General features: G+C 37.9%; 1 protein-coding gene across 1 annotated transcript in view; it reads right to left on the reverse strand.

The window, feature by feature from the left end:
* Positions 1-21,573, reverse strand: part of STN1 (STN1 subunit of CST complex) — a 36,445-nt gene extending 14,872 nt beyond the window's left edge. The window contains 4 exon segments of the mRNA XM_059821432.1: positions 1,354-1,425; positions 5,913-6,008; positions 10,647-10,786; positions 21,536-21,573. Coding sequence (XP_059677415.1) covers positions 1,354-1,425; positions 5,913-6,008; positions 10,647-10,779 — 301 coding nt within the window. The 5' untranslated portion in view covers positions 10,780-10,786; positions 21,536-21,573.
* Positions 21,574-23,220: the final 1,647 nt, after the last annotated feature.

Here is a 23,220-nt window from a genome sequence, read left to right on the forward strand (position 1 = left end):
TGCAATTTGATGTCTATACTGAAGTGAATGCAACTTGACAGAACTTCACATTTACGTAACATGCCTTTGCAGAAGAGTAAATTTTTCGTAACTTAAAACCTGATTAATGATCCAAGTATCCCTGATCACAATTACAAAAGGCTGGAAGAAAGTCTCCTGTGCCCCCTAGGAGTTGTTTTCTTTAGCAGGTACAAATGAATTCATTTCCATTAATAACATAGTGTCCATTCAAGCACTACTGATATACATGTAAAATAAGAACACAAGGCTGAAACAAGCATTCTGGGTCCTCATTCTATTTTAAGCAGTATTTAATGAAATTCCTTTAATTAATTTAAGTTTCTCATAAAAAACTGACTTGATTGTGGGTCCCCATTGTTCTTTTAGAAGGCTGTGCCACACCATCATGTCTCTAAAAGCAAGAGCTGTCTTCTAGATTCCAGTTCCATTTGGGATCATTTATACCACTTGTCATATCATTGTTAAATGTGAGTATGAATTATCTGTCTGTATAAATGGGCTTGTTCCACAGGCATCAGAGTTTTTAACTTTTACATCAAGCTTTCCTTTCCCCGTTCTATGTGTATGTAACCCTAACACTGGCAGATGACACTAGTAACATTTATTTCACGAGGATTTGATCAGCTCCATATCAGTATTCTGTACTTTGATCTATGAAAAAAGGTGGGAGAAAAAGCAAACAGAAAGCCAAACGCTACTGAGTTCTTGTTACCGAGTGCAATAATAGATTAATTTCTAATGCACAATTTCTGCACATTTAGAACTTTCCCAAACCATAAAAGACTGCTGACGTCACCCCACTGTGTTTGTTTTAAGCTACTTTTGAGTTCATCACTGACAGTATATGCATGAGCAGGAGAATATGAATGCAAACAAAGAAGAGAAGATGAATCCTGAAACCACTGTATCACAAGGGTGGAAAATATAGACCAGGTTGCTGGTCAATGGATTGACTTTGGAAACAGAAGCTGTGGCATGTAGCAGATTTCCAGACTAGTTCCCCACTAGATGAAGTCACAAAAAGAACCATAAGAGGATTCTCTGAACAAAGTCAGAGCATAGAATTGAAATACCGTATTACTCAGATGAGGAAATGGCATAACAGGTCATAATGTAGTGGTTTTATTGGCACCACTATTGGACATAACACAAAAAGTAATACGAAACTCCCAAAATGGCCCAGGCTGTAGGATGTGATGGTTTGAAATAAAAATAAATTTTAAAAAAAGTTGAATTCGCCCTTCTGTAAGCTTGATCATTTACTAAATTACATAAGACAGACATGAGCAAAAATGTACAGTCAAAAGAGGAATTATTTATTTGATAAATTACCTGATAAAGATGTTTCTGCTACCATGGGATTTTTCCAGCAGACACAATTTATAACTCCAGTACTATCATCTACTGTAAAAAAAAAAAAAATTTGCAAGAATTACAGAGTAAGAAAGCAGGTAGTGATGTTCCAAGAAGTGAAGATACATAGATATGTAGGGAGATGGCTGCCAAGGATATCTCATTCCAACCAGTCTGAAAGGGAAAGCAGGTGCTCAACCCCTACTTACACCTCTGAAATAATCTCCACAGTTCAGTCATGGAAGTAGCTCAGCATGAGATACCATGCTTACATGCATTGTCAGCAAAGTAACAGTTATATTCTCAAAAAAAAATCAAGCACTGATTTAAATTATGAGGCTTCAGTACATATATTGGATACTAAAGGGTTTTAATCTCATTGACAAGGTCGGAAGAAGAATCAGCGTTGAAACCTGAGGCCAGACAAATTAAGATACGAAACCAGGCACAAAACACAGAAACATTACTGTAACAGTGAGAAAACAGCACTTCAACATTGGGGGGTACAGTCATGTGAATAGACTAGGAGTGCTGCTAACTCCAGCTGCATTGACTTCCATGCTAATATTGTGCACAAAGTCTGCTGGCCTTTCCCATACAAGAGGATGTTCCAGACAGCAGAAACGCAGCTCCTCTAGCCAGGAAGGACAGAGGACAGCACACGCTTGTGGTTCTGCTCTAGGCCAGGAATTCCCAACTTAAAGTATACGTACTAGTGGCATGCAAGCCACTTCCGTTGCCAAAAAAGCTTAACACCTTCTCCTGAGTATGGGAGCTGTCTTGCTTTTCCTGTTTTGCTAGTACCTAATCAAAATAAGTTTCGCGATTTCTGCCCCAGGCACTGCATTATCAAGGACAGCAGAAAAACACAAAAACCCAAGAAAACTGAAAAACTATCAGAAGAATCAATTGTTCTACAGATCAAGAGACTGTACATAGATGGCATGTCCAACAAACACTCTCTAAATAGAAAGGCACTAAACATCTGTCAAAACACAGCGAGCATCACATTTCCAGTCCAGCTAACGCTCCAAGCACCTTGCTCCTTGAAGGCAGCCATCTCCAAGATAGAGCTTCCACTCTTCACAAATTGGAATCTGCAATTTTCTTCTGCTCCTTAAACCAGATCCATGACTACAAAAGTAACAGCAATGTTTACCAGGAAGGTACTGATTGGTACCTGCAGTTGTTTCCTCTGGGAATCATAGCATCAAAGCAAAATGCCTTTGCATTGCCTCACATGTTTTCAAACAATCTCCCTATTTGGGGGGTCCAATTTCAAATCATTATCTTGTCTTCCTGTTTCCCAGTGGCTTAGCTGCACATTCCTAATAACAAACACACAGCATTTATAAGATGCAGGCAATTCCAAATTCCATCACAAAAGCATGCTCATCTCCTTGCCATCCCCCTTTTGAGCTGCTGTGTCTGCAACTGTTTCAGCAGCTTTAATTTTGTACCAGAGCATAGATAATGATCTAGCTGGTTGGATTTCCTCTCCTTGCTATAGACAAAAAGCAACTATTTTAGTAAGAGTCAGAGCCCCTATATACCCTGCCAAGCCATTCATGCAAGCCAGCAATGGCAATAAGAAACAGGGCAAATGACATTTCACCATTACATTACTGCAGCTTCTAAATGTTCCAGCTTGCGACTGGCTGTTGCACCAACTGTGACAGATATGCTTCCTAAGAAGGGCTTAGAAACAAAACAAACAAGACCAAAGGATTAGGAGGCCAGACTCCTCCTCACCAATGTAACAGCTGAGAACCGGAGTCCTGGAGAGATTGACCTGTTCTTGACCACACAGGGAATCTGGTAGCAGAGCAAGGCTCTAAAACAAGGTTTTCCCAGTTCACAAATAAAAGCTTTGAGCAAGAAGACAAATAACTCCTGAAGCACAGATGAATGACAACTCTTGCAATTGTATTCTAATTAGACAGGAGAATGTTAATCTATTTTAAACATACTCAAGGGGTCTACAAGCTTCTGAAAACTTCCTGTGCTCCCTGTGCCGCCCTTCCTCATCTCCTTGGGTTTAAACTTTTGTTTGTTTGGTTTTTTGTGGGTTTGCTTTTTGAGTTTTTCTGTTTTGTTTGTTTGGGTTTGATTTTTTTTTTTTTTTTGACTCTTACATTAACTATTTGAGGGGTAGCACTCTCAAAGCTACCTGGTAATTGAGATATTGCGTTCATTTTTATTTCTTTATAATAAAAAGGGTATGGTTCTTGTAGGGCCTGCATGAGCCTACTGAGATGCCAGTGAGATTTTTTTGTTTGTTTTTTAAGGCAAGTGCCTTTCAGCCTTTCAAAACAGTTCTGGAGTATAAGGAAAACCACATGTGATGTTTGGTTTTGTTAAAAAGGAAAGGAAAAAAAAAGGTCAGAAAGGTGCATTAGCTAAAATATGAGCTTGTTGAAAGCTACACTTTAATTAGATATCCCCCTAACTGATCACAATAATATCAATAAACAATCAAATCAAAATGTCAAAATCAGGTTTTACACAGCATGTAATTTTTAATTTTTAAGCCAGGAAAGAGTCAATTCACTCTCTTTTACAATTATTATTTTATCACCAATTCTGGCTCTATGGTTTTCAGCACAGAGGGGACCTAAGATTCTCTTAAAATGAGCGATGTGTATTCTAAAGCAGACAGATAGGAAATGAGCGGGGGAGATAGTGGCAGTGACACAAAGACATTTCAGTTCTCTATCAGAGAAAAAGTACAAAGGGGGAATCGCTTTGTAAGTCACTTTTAAGCAAATGGAAAGTGAGCAAATACTGAGCAGCGTGCGGCACTCCAACTGATGCAATGCCTGCTCTGTGACTCACCAACCAGAGTCTGTTGAACTGAGAGATGCAAGAAGTTACAAGCAGGAAACTGTCTAAGAAGTTACAATTTTACACTGGCGGAGTCGGCCTGCCTGAAAGGGAGGGCAGGCTGGGGAGGGGCACCCTGGCAGGTAGCCTGAAAGCTCAAACCAGGAACTGCTGGAACAAAGAGTGGAGTTGGATGTGAAAGGACAGCAGGAAGCCAGGCTCACGAGAGCTGTACTTAAAGGTCGGCTGGTCTAACACTAAGGCCTTAATTCCACCACTCTTCAGTTTCTTTTTATTTCTATTCCTCCATTTTCTGCCCCAGTCAAATGTTTCCAACAAGTTTACATTCAAACTAATGCTGAGAGCAGCGTGGGAAACCCTTGCCCATAGAATTGTTTTTGCCTTGGTCATTTTGATTCTGTCTTCCTCTGTTCTCATGAAGTGATAACTGCATTTGCATACTACTGCAATAAAAGAATAGCTGACATTCAATTTATGTTTCAACACTTCCTTACATCATCAATTACATCTCCACCTCTTAACTTAGGTGCTTGTTTAGTCTGTGCTGCTTCAAGTGCCAGAGAAAACTGTGCTTCAAAATATTTACTGTCAACTCGTTATTTAGCATAATGGCACAATAATAACAAACATCCAGAAATTAGACTTTAAAAAAAAATATCTAGAAAATATCCACTCTGTAGAGCACAGAGTCAACTCTAAGCAGCCACACTAGTTGTTAATGCTACTCTTCAGCAGTATGATGCAACTGCAGGTGTTGCGGAAGCTGGGACCTGGTTAAGTTGTCAACTGTATCTTCACAATATTTCTGTGAATCAGGGAATTGTTGCTGACTCAATTTTGTAAGTGAGGGAAATGTGTAAGAAGAGGTGCTCCGTGACTTACCTCCATCAGGTGGAAACCCATGGCAGAGGAAGACATTGCACATGAGTCCTTTAAGTGCTTTGATAGTATTTATGCATTTGGCCCCCCTTTCCTACTGTGAGATGACCTCCCCCACCTTTTGAAACTTGCCATATCATCACTACTCCACTCTGCTTTTTCTCCAGATGAAAAAGACAGCTAAACAAAATGACAATCAGATGTTTTCATGTTAATAAAATAGTCTGAATATTGGGAAAAGCAACAGGGAGGAGACAACTCCCAGCTGGTGTTGGCAAGGACTGGTACTATGATGCTTGAGTTAGATTTGCTAAGACTCTTACACATCTAAATATAAACGAGCTCCTGACTGCTATTAAAAGCTGGCTCCAAGATACGACAAAATATTCAAAAAGTCAGAAGGGATTTCTAAGGTTCAAAAAAGGAGGAAGTGACTTCCCATTTGCAGACACTGTTAAATCTGTTTATATCTGACCAAAGGAACTCTGTGTGTATGTGTATATATATAGATACACGAGAGGAAGACAGTGCAGTCCAGTGGCAAAGCAATAATCAAAATTAAGATTTGCTAGATGACCCCAAATGAATCAGTTACTCTGTTTTAACTATTTGTTTCTCTACTTTTGAAGTGGAGATAAACAGTAACTTCCCTAAGTTTGCTAAGTAATCTGATTGCAGATATACATTATATTAGGATAAGAGCACAGTTGTTTCAAGAACACACAATGATCAAATAAGGCAACCTTTAAGTTCTAACGGTAACTAAGATTAGAAGGCTGATAAGTGCAAGAAGAAAGAAAAGAAACTTTTCTTACCTCCATAATTATAAAAGGCATCTCGCTCTTTCGTTTGAACCACTATCCCAACAACATCCACCTGTCTTACTGGATGTCCGTTATAAAAGAATATACCTAGACACAGAACATTCTTGATAAGTGTAACTATTTCTTTCAACATCCTACCCTACATGGTCACATTTGTCAGTAAAAAACATACTTTCTTACATATTTAATGCATCTTAAATTATACAATGCCTCGTCATGTGAAAAATCCCCTGGATCAGTGAGGACTGGGAACATTAGAAGGAGTAAGATCAGCTCTACTTAGGATACCAAAAGCCTGCTTTTGTAGAGCGTCAGAACTTTATTAACCTCTTGTTTCCTTGCACATTTGGATCTGAAAAGCAGTTTGTTTGCTGCAGGCATTAAGGGGGTTTTTTTAGTTGTTTTTTTTGTTTTATTGTTTCATTTTGGTTTGGTTTTGGGTGATGTTTTTTGGTTATTTTTTTTACATCTTCATCAGGCTTCATAATAAATAATAGAACACAATGGAAGCAGTTTGAGCTTCTCACAATGCAGCTGTTCCTGATTAAGGCAAAGCCTCCAAAAGGAAAACTAACATAATTCTGTCTTTCATTTCTAAAAGAACAGGAGCCATGGGGGTCAGGGGGAGAGAAAAAGCCATCTTAGATTACAGAGTATACCATGCAGTCATCGTGGACAGCATCCTGAACATCAGTTCCTGAAATAACACATTCTAAAAACATCCCTTCAAAGCTATTTTTGTGCATTTATAAAGATGACTTGAAAAATAGTAACATGTAAAAACATGTCCAGGAAACAGTGAGGAATCAGAGCCCAGTAGACTTTGACAGCACTGAGGTTGCCACATGCTGTAATCCCTTTCAAGAGAGTGACAAATTTAGTTAACAAACACCAGTGTAAACATTGTACACTGAAGCTTCACAGTCCACTAGCAGGAGGATAATAGGGCAATAAGCTCCAGATATTTCCTGGGCTGGCTAATTTTCAGTCAATGTTTTCTTCAGTTTTCAGATACTGCTGCTTTACTGAAATATGCCATCTGGGATGTTCAATAACGGTCTTCTAAAAACTAGATAACTCAAGGGACTCAGAAGGGAAAATTTGGCTCCATACACTGTGGCAAATCTTATTCTTACAAAGAGAAAGAGAAACACTGCAGCAAGAGAGTCAGAAAAATGTTCTATATAGGAAAAAAAACAAACCCCACAACAAAATCCAAAAATAACTTGTCCTACATAGCTGGCAGCCTTAAATGAGCCTGGAATTAACTTTCTTCATGTAAGAAAGACAAAAAACCCCGAAGTTTCAGAAGAAATCACAGGTGATCAGCCAAGCAGCTCATAAACAGAAGTTTTGCTCATAAAAATCTACTGCAATGTTTTGAGGATGCATCTACCGCTGTCATCTTAGAGCTGGCTATACTAACCATGCAGTCACTGGTCAGGTCTGGCATAGAGAATGTTTAGTAGGTCTGTCCACTTTTCTCTCATTCTGCTTATCAGGACACTAATAAACACTGTTATAGAAACCCTCAATGGAGATGCTCCCAGTGTATATAATTCACTAAACCTTACAAAATGTCTATAAAAGAAGGTCTGGGTCAGTTTCAGGGTAAGTCTGTGGAGCAGAGACTCCAAGCTCTTGACTGTCCAAACAAGCAACATGTTATTATGCTCAGTTCCCAGTTAGTAAGCTGAGTTTTGGCAAATGACAGAGACCAGATAAAACTGATTCTCTCCATTCCCATAAACTCACATAGAACTCTACCCTTACTCTCCCAGACACTACCTGAATTCATTTGAAAGGTGAAATTACATTTAGACTACTAAAAATTGTTGAACTTGATGACTTCAAGGTGCAAATTCTTTCTCCTGCCAGCTTATTTGTTCAAATTATGTTCATATTGGTAGCAATAAAAATATACTAAACATTTGAAGCTATGTGCAAGCACATTCAGTCAAGCTCCTAGTAACCCAGTAAATAACACATACATTAATACGCTGTTACCACAACAGGAAGCTACAGCAGCGGTATAAGGGGCTATAGATATAGAGCTTTCTTGGGCAAGTTCTGGTCATGTCTTTACCAGCATTAATGAGTACTGAGCTGTTTGCCATTGCTTTAATTATTGTTACCTCCTTTTATGCTATTTGTAGCTTCCCTCGCTTGTTGATAAGCTGTCACAATGCTGTGGTGCATGGTAACTCCAAGGAAAGCTCATTTTCACAATGTGCTTAGGTGTTACAACTGAGTTTGACACCCACTCTCATTTCAAGGCCTCTCAGACAACACAATTGCTGTTTTTATCTGGGACGTTTTCCAGCCTTTTTGTCACCATTTATAGCAGGAGAGTAATTGGCCAGGTTTACTGCTTTCCTCTGTGTTGTTTTAAGGGATTAGTCATTGTGGCATCAAATCCTACTGCTTAAAAATGGAAAGAAAAAAAACTTATTAGGTCATTCAGTCCATTTCCTCAGGGCCAATGCAAGACCATTCCATACAGTAAATTCCTGGCAACCTGTACAGTCAGGATATAAACAATCCCAGTGAAGGGCATCCCACCTTTTTCCTGGGAAGGCTGCTCCATAGTTTAGCAAGATGTCATTCTAAGGATGTTTTTCCTGACATTCAGTCTGTATTTCTTTCCATTCCTCCTAGTTACAACTCTTTGTTTTGCACTCATTCATTCTTAATTACCATTACTTAATGGCTGATTTATAGCCAATCATATACTTAGCTTCAGCTGGCCTTTAACAAACCCATTAAAGGCAGGAAACATTGACAGCAAACACCTACCTTCTTCCTTCCCCAAAAGATTTTATTTAGTGTTTCTGTTGTGCTATCATTTGTTACCAATGAATAAGACATGCTGAAAGATGTCTGGTTTGGTATATACGCAGCACCAGGAGAATGAAGAAAATTCAGGATGTTTGTTCTATGAAATTTCATTCTATTCTTTAAAGTTTGGTTTAGAAAATGATACAGGATTGCAAGCAAGCTTAGTTGTGCAAAACGCCAGATGCACAGGAAGTGGAGAAAACTCACATGCACCAATTTTAAAGGCTGATATCTTGACATGACAGATACCACCACTTCCTTAGGATCATTTTAGAAAAAAAAAAAGTAATAACAAAACTGAAAGAGTTCCTGAAGCAGAAGACAACTCACTTAAGTAAAAGAACAGGAAGGGAAGTGAGAAGGGAAATTCAGGTAATTTAGAGGTGAAAAGAAAAGAGAGCAGGATTGCACTTTCCAGGACTGTTCCTGCTCTTGTGAAATGTTTGTTGATGTTTATAAGCTTAATTTTTCTGAATATATTTTTGTGTATGTACTAATGTCCAAGTCCAAACTACAATCCTATTCTGCTGACATTGGATTTTTTTGTATTTTGTTTGAAAACAATTAAAATGTCTCTAATTGACGCAGGAACAGTTTTTAGCAGATGCATTTGCTACACCAGTACTACTATAAGACTGCACACTTAAAAAGGTCTCTACTCACTCTAGTACAAACATCAACAATAGACTGTAGTCTAATTCTTGCAATGGATTTAAGACAAAAGACTCCTATCATGTTAAAAAACAAAGAGGCATATATACTGGGCTTTTCAGTTTGTGAAGTCCCTACATACATAAAAACGGTTGTGAGAAGAGCAAGAAAACCACCAGCCCTTCATTTCTGCAAAAATAGCACTGCTGTTATCCTTGCTGTTAAAGAAAAATAAATAAGAATAACAAAACCTACAAGGCAGAGCATATTCAAAGAGCCAAACAGATGTACCTTGTCTCCATGGATATAAAAAAAAAAAAAAAAAGGAAAAACGCAAACAAAACACCAAAACCAAACCAAAACCACACACTCTGCTTAGGGTTTACTGCTTTTCCTCATTAATTCTAAGTTCCTTGGGTTCCTCCCTGATAATCTTGCACCTTGTCAAGCTTCAGTTTGGAGTAATGAACCCTTCTACAGCAGAAAACATACTGCAGTCTATTTAAAGTCTTTGTAGTGAAAACAGAAATTCAAGGTCAGACCCATCTTGCGCTAGACAACGTACACATGTGGGTGATATTGGCTGAAGACCAGCAGGAAACAGACTGCAAAGCATACAATTCCAACAATGGATAGGAAATAAAAGGTGTGGTATAAGATTCAGCACAGATGCCAGAATTTACAATAATGTTGTTCAAATGTATGAGGAATGTCATATATTTATCATATCTAGAAATTGAGCCGACAAAACCTCAAAACCTGTATCTGTTTTATAGTATATTAATATCCAGAGGAAAAAGCAAAAACACATACACCCAGCAATGTCATCAACTGTCAAAATTTTGCAACAAAGAGGCATAAAATCCTTCTCAAATGTTGCAGCGACAGTGGAAAGATGTAACACATATGGCCAGAAAGGAACAGCATTTTTAGAATTAACTTTATCAGAATATAACAAGTACTACCACACAGAGGAAACACATTACCTTAATGTAAAAGAGGTTCTGTATCTATATATAAAAGAGGGAGAAAAGCCATTAGAAGGAACACATTTTATTTTTCACATACAACCTGTTGTTCTTAGAACTGTTAAAGGTACTAATGTCACTTAGCTTAAGGGTATGCAAAATTACTTTACTGGTGTTCATGGAGCATTGTGCAATCCCTGGATAAACAGTACAACATAAATCAATTATAATTCCGTGTGCATCATAACCAACACATATAAAGACATACCTGGCACTTGTTTAGATTCTCTCATTTCTTTTATATCTTTAATATAGAGTCTTGCAAATGCAGAAAATACAGGATCCATCCCCCAGTGTAGAGAAGGTATCTCTTCTTCATACTTCTTGGACTCAGACTGCATTCAAAACCTGTGAACACAAAAGAACTTGTAATTATTTTCTACACAGGTAAAGTGCTGTTCACTTATGTTCCAACTGAATGAAAAAATAGCTTGTGATTTTACACACAATAACACAGTAGAGCTGATGAACAGCCACAGGAACTTAGCTAATAACATGTTACCTTTGTGTCACCACACAAAATATTGAAAATACCAATACTGATTATTTAGTTGAAGTACTGACACTCGGCAGCAACAGCATTTTGCCCAGCTCCTTCAAATGACATAAAATTTCAGGGATTTCTCCTCTACGGACCCATAAACAAAGAACCAAATACAACACTTCTTTAAAAGAGCAGAATTGTGGGATACTAGTTGGTTACTTCCTGTACACTTGATTATTTCCCGCCCCCCATCATTCTCATTCTCTTCCATAAGATATTCTCCTCGTTGTTCATCCTGTGCTTTATTGCAGTGGGGGCGTAAGGCTTATTTTCTACAAAAGCAACTGGCCCTTCTTTATTTTGGACATACAGTCTCCAATAACTTTGCAATTTTCACTTCCCCTTTTACCTCTTCAGATTTCCCTGTTTAATGCCTGCTATCTTCTGCCATTACCAGAGCCAATTCTCTGCTTATCACAGAGTTGATGTCAAAAAAACCAGCACTCAATTCGGGAAGGATCCTTGTAGAGATTTGCAAGCTGAATATACTTTTTATTAGCTTCTCCTGTATGGATAGCTAAACTGTTCCCATAAAGCTTTCCAGGTCACCTTTGAATGGGTGTCAGGCACATCTGTAGGGCAAAGGTGGCAAGTGGATTGATTTTGAATAGCGTGTAATAGGGCTGAGGTTTGGCAGCTACAGTCTCCTGAGAGGGAGCAGCTCCCTGCTATGGGTTGCCAGTGATTGCTGTAGTCTGCAGGAGACAATTTTAGCGACTAATGTAGAGGCAACATGCCATGAATATCATGAGAGCATCTTGCTTCTTTGAGAAACAACAGAGCTTGGATTCTGCAGGATTTCTGTTTTCACACTTAAACTTTAATTTGGGGCAGAAAAACAGTGTAGGACAACATGCTAGAGCATTGCTGATGTCTACTGTACACTGTGAACAGAATTGCAGATGACAATTCTATTTATTTCCAAATTTTTTCTTATTTTTGATTTTTTTTAAAAACAACAAAAGGTTAGTGATACTTTGACCTTCCTTAGACTGGTCATTTGTTTCGCAAGATGTTGAAAGTATTTGATTCAATCAGTTCCACCAGTCACTTCACTTTCAAGTAACAAACTAGTTTTGTTTACACCTGGATTTATGTCTCTCTCCCCGCTACAAGCAGCTTTTCCCAACCTAGCCCTTTTGCACACGCAATGTCTACTCAAAAATGTCTCACCATCCTTTTCTCACTCATGCCTCTCTATGAAGCACACTTTTTCTGCTGCTGAATTGCAGACACTGCTCAGTAGAAATTTATAAACTAAGCTGTTAACTGTATGATCTTAATAATGCAAAGCTGCTATTCCTCCATATGGCAGTTCTCCGGTTGCTTGCTATATTTTATGTCAAATTTAGATCATAAACTTTCCCAAGCAAACACATGGCTTGAACCTGTATTTTACTTAGCATGCTCATTTTCATAACAAAATTAGTCTTTCCCACTCCTCTCTTTTTGCTTGCAGTCTCTAGTACAAAGTTGCCTGCATTGTCCCTATGCTACCGTGCTTTTATAGCTTCTATAAAAAAAGTAGGAGATAAAAAAACTAAAAAAAAAATGAATTTAGCCCAACAAAAGGTCATGGCAAATGAGAAGAGTTCACACATCAGTTGATAAACATACACACTATAGCCCATAAAGATTAACACATAATGAGTTGGAATAAAGAGAAGCACTACTCGTCAGTGTCATCCTGTCTCCCACCTGCAAACAGGAACTTTTAAGATCTAATTTTGCCCTTAATGGTGCTACAGTCCCCCAACTATTCACTTTTTGTGGCCCTTCTCCCCTGACAAGAAACATGGATACGATCAAAGTCTTGTTCTGTAAGACTATCCTTCATACAAAGTAATATTCCTTTCTGCACCATGCCCCCCAACTTACTGTGCATGGTTACAAAGTCTGTCATAGCTCAGCATCCATTTTCCCTCCTAGGCAGATCGCAGAGTGAGCTAACAAGCCAAAAAGAGAGAATCAAGTAACAAGCTGGTCTAACTTTTTGTATTTTGTGTGAACAGACACTCATTGGAGTAAAATACTGAAGTCACCCCTGCACATGTGTACATCTGAGGGGAAAAAATCAATGAAGCAGCACCACTGGAAATTAATAATATCTGCATTTTGGTGTTTTGGGAAACAGTTGTCAAGGCTGAAATGCCCAAATGCTAACAGATCACCAGCCAGAAGTCCAAACAACACTTCTAGCTTAAATGAAGCATCTCCCCAAATCTTCTACTGCTTCTCTGTCCTGAAGGGAGAAGGATTTCTGCAGCAAAAGCTCTTTCTCTCTATCTCAGAAACTACTGGGAGTTAAATCTCAAATTCTGGAGCTTTCTTGTAGCTCCCAGGCCTTGTTACAGCTCTTCACAGGAAAAATTTACACCCATCACATCTATCTTCATGTGCGGAACCACTCTGCTTGGTTCAAGTCTGCTACAGACACACCAAGTTTAATCTTACAGATCTGGCAAAGATCACTTGATAAAAAGTAAATCACGCCCCCAGCACTATGAAGGCATCACAAGATTTCTTGAAGTCCACAGGACAAATCTGCTAAAGTAATGAGTTACAAACACTCCACGCACACCAGGCTGGGACAGTGAGACCATACTCGAGCCACTCACTCGCTTTCAGCAGTGTCAGGCAGGCACATGAAGAGCATTCTGCAGGGCATTCTCCCCTTGCCTCTTCATGGTCCCAACGGCCCTCCCAACCCCTGCCACCACCCAAAACCAAGCCCATTTTCTTTCTTCCCTCCCAAGTGGCCACTTGGTAGCTTGGTAGGTTTGAACAGTGACCAATTTAAAGCCAAAAGCTTGTGGCCTGCTGGGAGGAAAAGATATTTACTGCCTCCTGTACTACTTGCCTCCACACACTCCTATTACAAGTCCATTCTTCTTGTGGTGTTAACAGCAGTTGTCTTTGCTATAGGAGCAAAAAATGTTAAGTCAGAGAAGCAACCCTTTCCAAACTATCTATTTTTCAGTTAGTTTCCAAGCTTGTTTCAGACAGACTGATAGTATCAGAAAACGTAATTCTTACCAGGCACATAAAATTCTTCCAATCAATTTCTCTTTTGCTATATAATAGTATCTTCCCATAACGTTTACTGAAGTTGGCACAGGAAGCCTCTCCATCCCAGGCAGAATATCCCAGAGGTTAATTAATTAGTGAGTCATCCTGGCAAAAGCGGAACTTTCCATTATTCTGGAAGTGTTTTCAGTTCTTAACTGATACCATTGGTGATAACCTATCAGCAAAGATAACAGCTACCCTGTACAATGAAGATCCAAGGGGCAAATAGCAGGCATTGTGGAGATGCACAGCATTCTAATCAATGAGAACACAGATAGCTAACAATAGACAATTCTGAACAGATACTATATGTACAAACGTTTAAGGATTAAACTGGCTTTTGCTGAAAGATGGTGATAAGGCTTAGCAATACAAACAATACAGAGTCCTAGCCAAAGGTCATCCCTTTCTGCATTTTGTTTTAAATGCAGTGTAATGACTTTACAATTGCTGTAGTGCAAGGAATTCAATCCTGCTACAGGAGAAAAAAAGGCAAGAGAAGCATCTGATCCATGAGTTTATTAGATATAAGATATCCTGTAATCTATTTTTAGCTCTCTATCAAATAACTCCAAAGAAAGGCTATAAAGGCATAATCAAAAACAAAAATAGAATTAAGTTCTGCTATTTGGACCACATCTCGGGAAAACAATTCGGTTTCGAAGGCAAAAATCTAAAGTTTACACAGTAGTTACCTAAATAAAAATAAACAAAAAGCCTCAATTTGAGATTATTCTAGATGCTAACCTATTAAAATAAGGCTGTCTCTTTCACCCACTGCTATCAGCGTCAGCTTTCCAGACTGTAGTGAGAACTAAACCAAGTCCATAATCCTCAGAGTTATCTTGTGAGCTCAGCAAGGTATTATCCTAAAAGGGAAAGAAGGGAAACCAAGGAAAACTGGAAGCCTTTCCAACAATGCCACCACCCAAAACCAAGCCTATTTTCTTTGTTCCCTCCCAAGCAGCCTACCAGCTAGCCTTGTTAGAATAGCTCCCCATTTAACACCCGAGTGATTTGTTCAACAGACTCAGCCCTGGCCAGTATATTTCTTGGCTTCTATTCCTATGTTCACCATGTACCTTTTTCAAAAATGGTGAATGATTAAGAATTGGTCTTCTACCAATCCCAGTGAAATGTTTCTTGTTGTCTTTTCTCCAGATGAGATTAACAACAAAAGCTCTTGGAGAAAATTGCCTTAGTTTGAGATGAATCGTTTGGAGCAACAGAAAAGGTATCTTGCCAGCAGTTGTCTGCAACTGCTGGCAGACTGCTGCAAAGATTCTTTCTCAAGTTAGCTGTGAATCAGAAGCAGAGAATATTTACCCACCAATACAGGCTGCTTAAACATCCTACCAGGCGTTTACTCTTCTCCAAAGACTGCCACTACTATACTAGCGCAGATGATTTACACAGGAAGCAGCTCCGAGCAGTTAGAGTTGCCAACCCAGTGCATTAAACCAACTTAAAGTCACCATTGGTTTACTTGAATAAATCAGGCTACAAACTGTGGCTGTTAAAGAATTGCTTCATGGGTCAGCCACATGTGGAAAAAGGAGCAGAGTCAACAGCTGGGTTTTGTAACAACCTCTGTCATCTGAATTGAACTCATCTGTGTTTGAGTCAACACCCTATGTGACAAATGAGTATTATTCAGTTCTTCATGATCAGCAGAGGCAATTCCAGCATGATACAGTTAAAACCACCATATTTTCTTGAAATGTTTTTAACTACCCAAGGCCACATACAACATTTTAAATTACAAACAAACAAACCCATTATCTTACTATACAAGTAGATCGCAGTAAGCTGGAAAGTAAAGCCTTTGGTTACAGATAATATGGAGTAAAGATTCTAAAAATTAAACTCACCCATAGAATTTTTAAAAATACATAATTAAAAGAAAGTTTTCAACACCAGTAACAAGACCAAAACTATCACTGAGACCAAAATACATTATTGAAAGACAAAAAAGGCTCCTGAAAAAAATATGTATTGGTATCAACTTTACAGCTGCTAGAAAACTATCAAACAGTAAGATAAGGTCAGTTTGGATCCACTTCCTACCTGGTAATTATATTTAAAAAAAAAAAAAATCAAAGTAGGGTAAGCACTTTCAGTCTTTCCTAATAAACAACCTTCTGCTCCTGCTTATGTGAAGTCCTGTAACTTTAGATGCTACATGCTGCAACAGATGTCAGTAAGGGCAGTACATGTTCTGTAGGTCTTATATAGAAGGCAAGTACAATTCCAATATAAAAAGATGGTTTTGAAACAAAATTAAGAGCTAGAACTCCTCTGAACTTCCAGATGTTTAGCAGTTCCTGAAATGTTACTTGCACAAGCGTTAACGTCTGTCTAACCTCCTGAGACAACACATTTACCAAAAAGAATTACCGAATTTTTCTTAAAGATACTGCTTGACATTTTAAACATCATGTCTTTTAATCACATTGGATTATATTACAATACACTTCCCTGGCAAGGGAAGATGGTGCAAGACAAAAGACGCATCATCACAAACTTTAGTCAGAAGGGAGTCTATCAACAACATAGAAAGGTATTGCCCACAATGCCTATAATAATCAGGATATAGGTAAGAGCAAAAAACCCTTGTTTTATCAATAAACTGACAACCACTACTGTGTAATAGTCTTCCAGTGGAGTTACAGTCTCCATGTCATAACCTGTAATGTATTTCCCTTTTTCTGTTTTTTCCTTTCCACAGCACTGCCTAGAAATCCTTCTGGACAGGCACATGTGGCTGCACAAGACCAGACAGACTGGCTCCTCCAACATCAACAGTCTTGGAAGGAAGGGGGACAAAGCTTGCAGTTCTAGATTGCCACCTTTGGCATTGCAACTTGTTTTATATGCAAGTTAAACCTTGAAACAAGGTTTTGGCACCCAATTTTCCAAAAGCATGATTCTGGAAAACTAACAAGGAAGCGTGTGATAAAATAAAAAGTAGAAGTAGCTCCTTCTGATCCTTGTCCCATTTATTAGTCACAAGATATTTTCCTACGTATCAAGAAATCAGCAAACCACTCAACAGACCAGTAAACTAGCTCTATATGTTTATTTATCATGGACAGCTGTAAGCTTACTATAAATAAGGTAGCAGTAGTCACTACTGATAGTCAGAAAGCTTCACTTGCTATTTGTATATTAAAGCTATTGGATAGTTATGCTGAAACACCTTATTCAACTAATTCTCTAACCTGTCTTGAGTGAGGGTAGGAGGAAGGCTATGAAGATGGTTAATTCTCTCTGAAAGCTCTTAATCACCCACAGTGCTGCCAGATTGAGCTGAGCTACTGAAAAGACATTCTTTCACTGGGAGAGAAGGTTCTCAGTTATTAGTGTGAAATGAAACCAAACAAAACTAAAAATAAATTACTTCTTATAAATAGTAAGTTTGCTGCTTGGAAAAACAGCAGTATGGACGCTTTGATAACAAGAGGATTCCAAACAGGCTCTTGGCAAAGGAAATTTTTTTTTTTGACAGATACATGTAATTTACTGATCCAACATAAAGGAATATTAACTCATTCAAGTTAACTAACAGAGCAGAGGGCATAAAACCTAATTCACCCCAGCTTAAAGCAACGCAGTTAGCTTTCCTGCTTTGGTATGGCAGTGTAAAACAGATTTAGTGCCACTTCTTGAATGAATATTTTCACATTTCAGAAATTTGGGTAGAAGTGGCAAGCATTCGTTAATAGCTTTCTGAAGCTATTGGGCCTCTGAACTCCATGACAAGGTTGACTCAATTTCCAGAGGCAAGTTTTCCTGCTCATTTTCCTCCCTCCCCTTTAAATCAGTTTATGCATCTGGTATAAATTAAAACAGCCTATAGAATAAGATTAGAATTTCCATGAAGGTTCATAGCACAACAAAGCAACAACCAGAGGCTTCAAAATAATTAACCTACCATTTGGTCTAGGTGCACAGCTGTGATAAAGTTTTCAAAATATTCCCAGCACATATCAAAGCATTAAGATTATGACAGACCTGCTTAATGCTCTGAAATAAATTTAAGTTTTTCTTTGCTATACAAGTGAACCTTTTAACTACATCAGAACACTGTGAGGCTGTGCTTGAAACATGGTGTCCAAATAGCACTGTTGTTCGTATATACAAAATAATTAAAATCCAAATAATTTTGAATTCTCAGATCCAAATAGGACCATCATATATTCTGTAAGCTTAACTAGAGACTGAGATTACTCATTTGGAGCTCTTTTAGAAGACTGAGACCTAACTGTTAGTCGTCTTAGAAAGATTAATACAGTTAGATTGACACTGATCTCTGTTTCTAGAGTGGATGCGTTTGTTCTTTGTTTGGTTGGGTTTTTTATGCTATTCCACAAAATTATTCTTTTTCTCCTCCAAATAAAGACTTGTAATGCTTCCTGTCTGAAGGCACTTCTTGTAGAAAAAATGTTTAGACATTCCAAAAGGCAAACCTGTTCAAAATGAAAGGCAGCAGGAAAAAGAAAAATACAAATTAATGTTTTATAAACCTGGGGGAAAAGAATTTTCAGCACAGTACAAAAATTTAAAGCATTTCAGACTACGTATGTTATTACAGTATTCTCTCTTTTACCAGGGGAAGTTTGAACAATCATCCTACATAAGAACTAAGCTTTTGTTATGCTTTTCTAATGCTCCTCACACAGGTCCTCTCAGCCAACATCTAGAAAAAGTATCAAAAGGGTGGGGGTTTTTGTATCAAAAATGGTACAATTCTCAGCCTGCTCTTCTCTGAATTTCTTTTGTAACTGTGCCTCCTTTCTGAGGACTCTAACTTTTATACCTGAAATCAAGCACAGGATTTCTTAGTCACACCCAGGCTGCTCTGACATACAAAACCAAAAAGTTTTAGAAATGCCAAAGGTGTGTAGATATTTACTGATTCCTTAAGACAAATTGTTCTGCACAATCTCTTACACTGCATTTTATGAACTTTGAATGATCTGAAGAGTAGTACCTTCTCAGCTAAGGAAAGCTGGCTCATCACCCCTTATCTTCAGCTGCTAAACTCCATTAGGACCCGTTAAAAATCCAGAGACTTTGTCCTCTATTAACTTTCGGGTTAGCAATTTTTGTAACTCTCTGAGGGTGTTCTGAAATAATGAATATCTTACAGATGCTCCCTCTGAGGTCTGTCCAAATCTCATCACTGAGAGCTGATATACGACTAATAAAGAACAAACCAAAACTGTTCAGGAATACCTGTCCTGCAACATGAGTATCTTCTTAATAGCTTTCTTCCCTACAGAGCAAAGAAGGCTAGACTTCTTTGCTAGTGGTAACTTTTGTCCACCTTTAAAAACTTTTTCTGAATCCAACAGGAAGGCACCAAAGGGACATAAAACTATTAAGATTCTTGAAAGAAAATACATCTTCAATGACTGTGGCTACAATTTCTTACATTCCCTACATGAATCACTGTCACAGCTAACATGATAAAGTCAGCACTAATTCCAACTTCTTGGTATATAAAAATCAAAACAGCCTTTTATAAACAGATTTCAGTGTGTCCTTAATTGCATTTGAATTTGAATAGATGCCACTCCCTATCTCATGCTTCTGAAAATAAGTCACTCCTGTATACTTCATCCAGAACAATATATTATAGCTCAGCCAGAAGCCGTAGGAATTATTTTTCCTGTAGGTAATTTTTATTTTCTGCTACAGAAAATTCAGTCCACTTAATGTAATGGGCTTTTTTGGCTTAATCCATAAATATCGTGTGGTGTACTGTAAAACATAATCTAATATCTAATCCACAAAATTAAAGGTCCCTTCTGTCAAAAAAAATAAAGATTCCAGGGCACTTGAGACAAAAAGTGCATCACAATACTCTGTTTTCTCATAAGCAGGTCCTAGTGCCCAAATTTTGCATATACTATTGTTGAACAGACAATAGCTGCTGTTTGCCTTAACAATTGACACATTATTACAGCTCCACACACTGCTGCTGTACCAAGAAGAGATCCTACATAAAACCAAATTCTACTTTACAACACATAGTAAACTATTTTTTTGCCTCAAAAATGAGAATTACACAATAGCTTATAAAAATCTAGGTAAAAAAAGAACATTACACATAAAGAAACTATTTTGAACATGGTTGTAATATAAAAATAACATTTTTCAATGAAAAACTATGCTGTTTTCTCAGTAAAATCAGTTTATATTTTAAAGTCTAGCTTTGCATTAATAAACAGTTGGTATCTCACATTCTAAATGTTATTTACCCTTTTTGCTAGTAGACATGTCTCCAATATTATCCCACTGCAATGTCTCTCTTTGGGATATTACTAAAGAATCAGTAGTTTTCAGTGGTATCTTTTTGTCAGATTGACTTTTTTTTGTATGTATGAAATGTTTCCTACTTTTCAGTATGGTATATTTTTAATAATAGTTGTAGAAGGCATAATAAACTTCCTGCTTATGCTTATGACATAACCAGGATTGGGTTTGCTGGCTGGCTGGCCAGCCATAATAAAAAACAGATTTAAAAATAACTCATTTTCATATTACAGAACAAGTTATTCAGTCCCAAGATTCCAGAGCTGATCAGGATCACAAGAGAACACAATGTCCGTTCTGGAAAAAAAGGGTTCCTGGGAAACAGGAAGAAATTCAGGATTTGCAGAAAGAAAAGCAGCAATACATGTGGGTTTTTTATTCAGACATTTTTTGTGCCAGTATTGACTGAAAGCAATACTGAGATGCAAAGCTATCTTTATCCCTTAATAAATTTCTAATCCTAGCTGCTATGTGAACGAACGCAAATTTGAAAGCCACAAACAAAAAGAGCAAATCAGCTCGTGACTCCTGTGCAAGAGGAAAAGGTCCAATAACCATCTGGAGAAAAGACAAACATGGTGGAGAATTTGTAATACATGCTTTCATGTGACTTAACTAAAGCTTCTAATACCCATCAGATGGAGGGGGGTCTGCAAATTTTAAATACTTTGCCTTGTGTTCATGTATAGTTTTGATCAAATAGATTTTGCTTTAAGTGAAATATAATCTCAAATTATTAAAATGGTTAGAAAGAATACAGCGTTATAGCTAAGAGTAGTGGTATTTTAATCATAAATTATTTTAAAAGAAATCAATACTCTAGATAGACTCATTCATGTGTGTTTCTGTCAAAGATTGTTATAGTCACCAAGACATGGAAAGAATCTTTATTAGACTAACTACTGTATTAAAAAAATGCAGGTAATCACCAATGCAGCTCAGTATTTTACTATTACCTGAAAATTACCATAAAAGATTTTTTCAGTTAAATACAAGCCAAAAAGTGTCCAGCCTTCTCGAAAAATTTTATCATGAAAGAGGACCTGAAGTTTTAAATTGCATTCATCAATAAAGAGAATCAACTATGTAAGTTTCAAGTTGTTGACACTTTCTGTTAAATGAGGTTTGCTTCTCACTCAAATAAGTATAAAAGCACAACTTACCCCTCCAATTATATATAACTGCTTCCAAATATGTCTTGAAGGTGGTTTTCTTGCAGACCAACTAGAATAAGAAAAACATATTTCTCTTTTGCAATAACTTCAATGAAGTTAACACGTTAAAGCTTGAACACTGTTGACACAATATGTTTCCAAGAAATATTCTTGTATTATTTGTTGAAATATCTGATCCTTATTCAAGATTTCTGTATCTACATTATTGCTTTTTCTTCTGACATTCGATTTCAGACATCATCAGTTTACTTGTAAACATTCAGGTAATTTGGCAACTTTTATATTTGCTCTGTCATCATCCCAGAGCTGTTGCCCGATATGAAGAGAACTGCACTCCAAGAATTCTGCTGGCAGTGGTAACTCCATAGGTAGGAAGAACCAGCCCCGTCACATGTTTCCAGGACAACTCACCTCACACAGTTAAATACTGTGTGATAAAGCTAAGTATTTGAAAGGGGTAAGAGTGAATTGTCCTCTGAAGATACCGTTCCCCACTGACTACTGAAAAACCTAGGCCAATTTAGACTAAACACACTGATTTTTATGAAGCCAAAATTAGTTCAATCTTATTCCTAAACATTTTAACACTGAATTTTTTCACTGCAAACATCAAATAATACCCTTATATGTTGAAGCTTCCAAATGCCACGTTTCTACGACAATTCTTAGATTAACCGGTCCTACCATAATGCATTAAAAAAAAAAAAGAAGTCCTGTAATGCATAGTTTCCAAGTTCTTGATAGGAGCTTGAGCATCGATTCTGGCTAATGAGATACGGGCAAGCTCTTGAGCATCTAACCTCTGGTATTATCATTTCTTCCTGTTTGTATTATATATGGGTCTGGAGCAGAAGCCTTATGGGGAGCAGCTGAGGGAACTAGGGTTGTTTAGTCTGCAGAAGAGGAGGCTGAGAGGAGACCTCATTGCTCTCTACAATTACCTGAAAGGGGGTTGCAGAGAGGTGGGTGTTGGTTTCTTCTCCCAAGTGAAAAGTGATAGAATGAGAGGAAATGGCCTCAAGTTGCGCCAGGGGAGGTTCAGGCTGGATATTAGGAAAAATTTCTTTACTGAGAGAGTGGTGAGACACTGCAATAAGCTGCCCACGGAAGTGGTGGAGTCACCATCACTGGAGGTGTTCAAGCAACGTGTGGACGAGGCATTGTGGGACATGGTTTAATGGGCATGGTGGGGTTTGTTGATGGTTGGACTTGATGACCTTACACGTCTTTTCCAACCTTAGTGATTCTGTGATGACTGAACTATTCCTGTTACTCACATCAGAAATACCGAGCACAAAACAGTCTCTTTTTTGTTCCTCTGTGAAGACATCTTTAAATTTCAAATGCAGAACAGAAATACAAGTCTCTAAGCTACATATCTGTCAACTGCATGTTTAATAGAATGGCTTTAAGAGTGCTATATACAATACGGTCTCCCCTCTCAAGGCTTCCAGTAAATGGGTAACACGACTTGATGCTCCTTGGAGGAAAAATGTACAGCCTTTTAGGCCATTCTCTTACATCACAAAGAAATAAAAAGGGTTTTTTAGCCTTCTTTTGTATTTCCTTCTTCACCTTGTCATAAACATGGGTTATTAATTAATGATACCGCTAGCTCCTCTGTACTTACCACCATTAATTACAGCATTAGAACACAGGAGTCAGGTACAGCA

The sequence above is a fragment of the Gavia stellata genome, chromosome 9 (assembly GCF_030936135.1).
Source record: "Gavia stellata isolate bGavSte3 chromosome 9, bGavSte3.hap2, whole genome shotgun sequence".
Lineage (NCBI taxonomy): Eukaryota > Metazoa > Chordata > Aves > Gaviiformes > Gaviidae > Gavia > Gavia stellata.